The 7,543-nt window shown below is 40.8% G+C and overlaps 1 protein-coding gene across 2 annotated transcripts; it reads left to right on the top strand.

Moving 5' to 3' along the window:
• The first annotated feature begins 758 nt into the window (after positions 1-758).
• On the top strand, positions 759-7,502 carry LOC135246546 (membrane-spanning 4-domains subfamily A member 12-like). Of its 2 annotated transcripts, none has more exons than XR_010327755.1 (4): positions 759-777; positions 4,173-4,336; positions 4,535-4,645; positions 5,033-7,502. XR_010327755.1 is itself a non-coding variant. In XM_064319964.1 (4 exons), the coding sequence occupies exons 1-4, from the start codon at positions 940-942 to the stop codon at positions 5,105-5,107; spliced, it is 363 nt and encodes a 120-aa protein (XP_064176034.1). In that variant the 5' UTR covers positions 795-939; the 3' UTR covers positions 5,108-7,502. The 2 variants fall into 2 exon arrangements, 1 of the variants encoding a protein (XP_064176034.1); XM_064319964.1 differs by lacking the exon at positions 759-777 and adding an exon at positions 795-952.
• Positions 7,503-7,543: the final 41 nt, after the last annotated feature.

Genomic DNA, 7,543 nt, shown 5'->3' with positions numbered 1-7,543 from the left:
CGTATTTGAATTTGGAATCAAGATATAAGCAGTGGTGGTGGTTGTGGAGGTGACCATTCACGAATTGGGCAGTGAATGTGCTTGTGTGTGTGTGTGTGTGATAACAATTAAATGGAAAGAAGAGGTGATTATGCAGCATTGAATAGGGCCATTGTAATCAAAGGCACAAAGACTGCCCGAATGGCTAGTGTTTCAATAGAAACAATGACTGAAGTCACTAATAATGCTATGAAAATGATATGAATCATATGCTATGGCCTTCGCAGTCACCAGATTGCAACCCAATTGAACACCAATGGGAGATTTTGGATCAACGTGTTAGACAGCACTCTCCACCACCATCATCAAAACATCAAATGAGCGAATATCTTTTTTGAGGAATGATGTTCCATCCCTCCAGTAGAGTTCCAGAGACTTGTAGAATCTATGGAAGAGTGCACTGATGCTGTTCTGGTGGATTGTGGTGGCCCAACACCTTATAAAGACACTATACGTTGGTTTTCCTTTTGTCACCTGTCTGTAATGCCAGAAACCCAAAAAAGCGAAACTACTCTTTAATTAGGCTATTGATTTGCGTTGTTTTCTGGGCAGAGCGACCAGATTTGTCTGAGAGGGGCTCAGTCTTGTGAACAGGATGTACACTTCGCGGTCTCCCACAAAATACCATGTGAACAACAATAGACAGGAAACTATGCGAGAGGGTGGTCTGAAACTAAGTTTTCCTGGAAGAGGAGGGTCTATGGCTGCGTCCAAACTGTTTACTGTGAGGTTTCTGTGGTAATTTTAACAGTAAGAAGCTTACACCTAAGAAATTGTTTTCAATTTGACGTTTGGTTTGTGGACACTATCGTGTGTATTATTTTGAGAAGTTGTTTTTTTAAATTATTATAATGATGAAGAAGACTCAACTGGGCGTAATTAAAAGGTTTGATTTTGTTGATGAGGACGAAAGGTATGACTGCAACTTCCATGGCGTGCGTATTATCTCTGACAATATCTACTTAAGAAAACATTTTCTTCCTAGCGTAGCCGACATTAGCTATGTAAAAGTGGCATAACCAGAGCATAATATACATTTATAATTACTATTTAATTAATAAATGGAGTGCGCGGGAGGCACCTCCCCTTTTTGGTCTGAATGGTCCATTTTAGGTTTTGCTTTCAATATCCGATGAACAATGGGGTTTTAAATGTAAACTGGGATTTTCTGAGTCAATAAATGATGCTGGCGTAACAAACGTCCCTTTATACCAGTACAGCTAGCCTACAATTGGCTAGTGGTTGTACGCAGTATTATGAAGTAGACTGAAGAAATAAATAGTTGGATTTGCTTAATAAGATTGTAGACATGTTGCACGCGATGAAGTAGTGTATATGCGACCTGTGTGTAAATTAATCACTTACTCCCGTTCTAAATAACATTTCGTGCATTACGTTTTTGTCTTATTTTTGTGGAACACTACAACCCCAGAACCCGTGACATAACTGCCGTGAGGAAGTCATTATCTTGTGCCAGTTTAGATATGACCAGTAACGTTACCTACCGGAACGAAGTGCAAAGCTTATTTTGGTAGGCTATTCATTAATTCCACAGCCGTCTGCACTACTAATACAGCCAGTCTGTTGTGTAGTTAGCAAGGTAGCTAACGTAAAACTTGGTCAAAATAGCGAAAGCATAATTGTCCAAAGTGAGGGTATTTATTGTGTTTCCCGAAGAGATTAAAACCTTTGCATTTGCATTTGTAGGATGTGTTATTTTGAGTGAAGCAGCAAGGCAGGAGTGAAAGGTTTTCATGAGTCTGAAGCGGGGTTCTGGGCGTCCTCCCCCAGGACATTTTGAGTGTCAAACGCTTCATTTCCTGCATTCTGTTGAATTTGTATGCACCAATTTATGCCTTTTCTGCATCAATTTATGGTGTAAATGTCTTTATTTATGTTAAAGAAAAACAAAATTCAGGGGGACAAATGCACGTGTTCTAAATATTGAGGGGGAGCTAACGTTAAAGAGATATTGATAGCTAAAACAAACTTGTAATTTTACAAGTCCATAACGTCACATAAAACATTGGCTAAGGCTAAAACACTACAACACGGGGAGTCACGTTAATTCCCCGCTTAGCAACCGAGTGCCATATCGCCAGGTAGTTTTGTAAGTGAAGTGAGCATCACATTCAGACATTGTACCGCTAGCTATTTATCATGCTATCAGTAGGGAGGGCAAAACAGCTTTAGAATGTCGCCAGCAGTGTATGCGCGTGAGCTTGACAATACATTTCTCAGAGAAAAGGTAGTTTGTCGCCTTTTTTAGTTAATTACAGTGGTGATAGAAGTGACTAGAATTAAGTGGTCCTGTGCTGTTAGGCTTTATTGATGGGGGCGACATAGCACAGTAGGTAAGAGCGGTTGTCTAGTAGTTGGAGGGTTGCCAGTTCGATCCCCTGCCCTGGGCATGTCGAAGTGTCCCTGCGCAAGACATCTAACCCCTAATTGCTCTGGTGAATGCCATGATCGCCGTATAAGGTTAATGTGAAGTAGCTAGCACAATCGGACAGCACAAACCCATGAAAATGTGCTTTGAATGGTAGCCTACTTGTTCAATAGAACGGTGAATGTGAAATACATTCGATTACAGTCAGCGGCACCGAAAGTTTCTGTCACAACCTCAATATTTTTGTGAGACCAGGTAAAACAGAAGATGCTGTTACTGCTGCGGAGGGAGTTGCATTCCACAACACGAAGCATCACAATAGCTACAGATCAACGGACTGCACGTCTGCCTTGTTAAAAAAGGCTTTCCCTGATTCCGAGACAGCGCGAAAATTTTCAAGCGCTCGTACTAAATTAAAAGCAATTGTTAACGCCGTGATAGCACATTCTGCCCTAAAAGCACTAGAAGACATACCTTACTGTGGTGTTTCTGCTGATGGGGCAATCACGGTGCTGTGAAAATATTCCCTCTGCTTATTCAGTATTTTGACTGGAAGAATGGTGGCGTGGGAAAGACTCGATCTTCAGGAAAGTATACCAGAGCACATCAGGAGGACTGAAAAGTGTCTAGTGAAACAGTGGACTTTTTATGGCAACTGATTTTTTCAATATTTTAATGTATGGCCATGAAAAGAAACAGTGTTATGTAAAAGGTGTTAAAAGCTAAACTATTTTTTTTTTTTTTTGTTTGTTTGTTTTTATTTTATTGTTGAGGGCCAAAAGTTGAATGGAAAGAAATAAGATTATCTGGACATAATGGCTATGAAGGCATTTGTTATTTGTCTTGTTAAAGACTAGCTATTTGTGTATTAAAGTTCAATAACAGAGTTGCATGGTTGTGGACGCATGTATACTGTTTTCAATATTGCGGGGGTCACGTTCCACCCGGTTCCTACGCCAATGTGGTAATTATATGAATCGAGAAAACCAAACACTTTATCATGTTTTATAACAGTTAATATTTTTCATTCATCATGATGATATGATAATTTGGTAGGGGGGGGGGGGGGGGGGGGGTTGTATTGGCCGTTACACCCCCCCCCTCCTCCCCGTAATTTACGCTCATGGTTTGAGGGCAGATTCTAACCTTTCATGTCACAAATGAAAAGTGTTGCAGGCAGACTGCAACTCAGTGTGCAACCAGTGATAGACGTTAAACTTGGTCAAAATGCCGAAAGCGGAACTCTCGAAAGTGTGGGTGTATTTAATTATTTTAGAGGATATTAAATTCACAGCTGTCTGCAGTACTAAGGTTATGCAGTCTGTCGTGTCGTTAGCAAAGCAGCTAACGTAAAACTCAGCTAAAATGCCGAAAGTGGAACTGCCTAAAGTGTTGATGTATTTTATTTGTATTTCAGAAACAGAAATGAGTTTCCCACAGAGATTATACATATGCTAAAGCAATATTTGAAATGTTTTATTTGCCCAGCAAGGCACTGCAATGAGTGAGTGGTTTTAATGAGTCCTAGGGGGGCTCGAATCTGGTCTATCAGTCAGACAAAAGAATCAGAGGCAGACACACTACCCAATGAGCTAATGTAGCTGATATAGCTTGAATGTTCAATGGGGAGACATATTATTTGCGGTCTAGGAGCATTGATGATGTAATCAGGCAGAAGAAAGAAGAATATAATCATGTAATGTAAAACTGTATCTCCACCTCCTTTATCCACCTCTTCCCACAGAGGGCACTATTTGTAAAATGGCCAGCTCAACACAGAGTGGATTTGTGGTCGTCACCCCGATGTACCCTCAGCAAAGTGGTCCTACTGCACCAGCTTTCGGCACTACCCCACATGTTTCCTCTGCGTTGGGAAACTTTCTGAAAGGAGATCCAAAGGCACTGGGGGTAAGATCATTGCTCTACTCTTGCATTTAGCCATTCTCTCCCTCTGGAGAGGGACCTGCAAGCAGCAGCAATACCCAGACTGTCTGTGGAAAAGCTCTATAAGAAAGACACTGACATTAGGACACACTGCTGTAAAATTCAGTGCCTTGCAATTATCCAAACACAAACTAACATTTTGTTATTTTTTTGTTTTTACAGACAGTGCAAATAATGATTGGAGTGCTGGACATATTATTTGGCATCACAATGGCCGTCTATGCTGACAGCATTGGTTTTTACTCTGGGATTGTTTTCTGGGGAGCGCTTATTGTAAGTTCTTTCATTACCAATCGTCCTGCTTAAAAAATCTTTGCTGAACTGAATTGGGTTATTAGGTATAAACAATGTGGACAAAACACTGATCCTCTATTAGATGATTGTGCTTCAGTCCCAGGTGTTCATTGATCAGGTGACAATTCGATCTCAGCTTGATTTAGGTGCGATTTTACACTTTATGCCTGGATTGATTGCCAGTTTTATCCTGTTACTGGCTTAAAACATGCAAATAATGTATTATTTCGCTGTTAGTAGTGTCTTTCTCTGCGGAATATTTCTTTTTCATATATGCTTACTAAAGCAGTGGGTGAATTTGAGGACTGAGGACACAAAGTTCCCAACTCAAGTGAGTTCATTTCCCTTTTTTTGATCTCCTCTCAGTACATTTCCTCAGGAGCTCTGAGTGTTGCTGCGAACAACAAACTGAACAAATGCCTGGTGAGTTCTGATCACTGACTGGATGTGACCATTCAGATATTTACTGACAGATTTCATTAGCCCTGATTTATCATTTCCAGAGCCGCCTGACTGTAAATATTTATTTTGGGAAGTGGTCATGGAACATGCTGTGATGTTATCTACACAAGATGTCCTCAAACACATCAATCCTAAGAGCACAGTCACACCAACCTTACTGACAAATGATTCTAAACTTCCAGTTGTGACATTTTATGGGTGTGGGTGTGTGTTGTTTCAGACCAGAAACATTCACATGCTGCACATTACATTACATTACATTTCCTGCAGCAGCCATACCTCCATGCACTCTGCACCTGCTGAATGGCTGAAGCTAAGCAGGTGTGGGCTTGGTTAGTACTTGGATAGGAGACCACCAGGGAATACTGAGTTGCTGCTGGAAGTGGTGTTAGTGGGCCATCAGGGGGCAATCTTCCCTCTGGTCAAATGAACCCCAATGCCCCAGTGCAGTGACGGGGACGCTGTGCTGTAGGAGATGCTGTCTTTCGGATGAGACGTTAAACCAAGGTCCTAACTCACTGTGGTCATTAAAGATCCCATGATACTTATTGCTAAGTGTAGGGGGTTCCCCGGTGTCCTGGCTAAATCCCAGATCTGGCGCTCGCAAACTTGCCACCAAAACCATCCCCAGATTTAATTGGCTAAATAAACGTTCTCTCCCTCTCCACCTTCGCTAATGTGTGGTGAGCTTTCTGGCGGGAAATGGCTGCCGTGCATCACCCAGGTGGGTGCTACACATTGGTGGTGGGTGAGGTGAGTTCCCCTTCACTGTAAAGCACTTTCAGCATTCGGAAAACTGCTATATAAATGTAAGGATATTTTATTTTAAATATTATAAATAATATTTTATTTTATTTATATGAATATTAATTTGGGCCCTGTTTGTTTAGTCCTCTTGCTGTGCAAAGTAAAACCGGAGTCTCAACAAATACATGCTTTCATCGTAAAAAAATTCCATACAAAGCATTGTCTATAAGTCATGAAATAAAACATGCAAAATCTAGGCCTGCCATTAAAAGTACTGATATCAAAATGAGGCCAAGTTACAACAAACAATATTGCCTATTTACCTCGCACAGATTAAACAAGCTCTAATCCAAAGCAATGCTGCCCAATGTTTCCTAATTATTTAATGTAACTTGGCCCTGTGTTTTCAACTTACCATCTGAAGAGAATGTGGTCTTTCAAATTCGATCAATTATATAAATTTCTCATGACAGCGTTTCAACTGTAGTCAGTTTCCCTACTGTTTTCCAGCACAAGTTCTCTGAAGTACACATTCTGTATTTGTACAAATGGAGGACACAATTTGTGGAAGAAATATAATTGGAACATACGAAGATGTGTCTATCCTTACATCAGTATGGCAAGAAAAACAGACTTAAATTATGTGAACTCTTAAGTGGGTAGCATGGTGGTGCAGTGGGTAGCTCTGTTGCCTCACAGCAAGAAGGTTTCTAGGTTTGAATTCCAGCTATTTACTCCCCATGTCTGCATGGGTTTCCTCCATAGTTCAACGATATGCAGGTAGGCTAATTGGAGACTTTAAATTGCTCATACAACTTTAAATTGCTTGTAGGTATGAGTGTGTGAGTGAATGGTGTGCATTCCCTGCGATAGATTGGGGACCTATCCAGGGTGTATTCCTGTCTCTCGCCCAATGCATGCTGGGATAGGCTCCAGCACCCCTCGTGCCCCGGACCAGGATAAGCAAGTATAGATAATGGATGGAAACTCTTAAGTGACATTATGCACACATTAAGGATGCAAATTTGCAATAATTGTGATTGATTAATTTTAATGTTAACACATGAATAATCGATAGTCATTCATATAAATTCCATTAACTAGCATTATATAACTCACTGATAGAAATGCGAGTGACGCAAGAGGCAAAATGTGAACGGGTTTCTCTTCTTCCACATACCTCTTCTATATATGTCATTTTGTGTTTACATCCAAAGTTTTTATTGGCTGATGTACCTTAAATGTCCAATGGGGAGACATATTATTTGTGGTCTTGGAGCATTGATGATGTAATCAGGCATGAAGAAGAGGAAGAAGAAGAAGAAGGAAAAAACACTAAATCCCCTAAACCTGGAGCGTTATTGTGTGGATGTGTGAATTTTTTTGTGAGTTTTGTCTGTTGAAATGGGGTCAAAAGTAACAATTTATGTTTTTAAGGACTGAGAGTCTGTGGTCATTGCGGTTATTTCTGTAGGAAACCCTGAAAAGTGCCAAACGCTTGGTGCCGTATAGGTATGGGGCATGCCACCCCACCAAGGCGTAACTTCGCAGGATGGCATATCTGCCATACCAAGCATGCCGTCCCACCAAGGCATAACTTAGCAGGACGGCATACTGCCATCACAATATAGAGCTCTATCTGTTGGAGTATGTAAATCATTATATTTT

This window comes from Anguilla rostrata, unplaced genomic scaffold (genome assembly GCF_018555375.3).
Source record: "Anguilla rostrata isolate EN2019 unplaced genomic scaffold, ASM1855537v3 scaf0490, whole genome shotgun sequence".
Taxonomy (NCBI): Eukaryota; Metazoa; Chordata; class Actinopteri; order Anguilliformes; family Anguillidae; genus Anguilla; species Anguilla rostrata.
This window is presented reverse-complemented; position numbering and strand designations above follow the sequence as displayed.

What these genes read in the sequence shown, in the direction of transcription:
- LOC135246546 (XM_064319964.1), top strand. An exon ending in GAGATCCAAAGGCACTGGGG is followed by an intron (nt 4,337 to 4,534) that starts GTAAGATCATTG and finishes TTGTTTTTACAG; the next exon opens with ACAGTGCAAATAATGATTGG. An exon ending in TTTTCTGGGGAGCGCTTATT is followed by an intron (nt 4,646 to 5,032) that starts GTAAGTTCTTTC and finishes ATCTCCTCTCAG; the next exon opens with TACATTTCCTCAGGAGCTCT.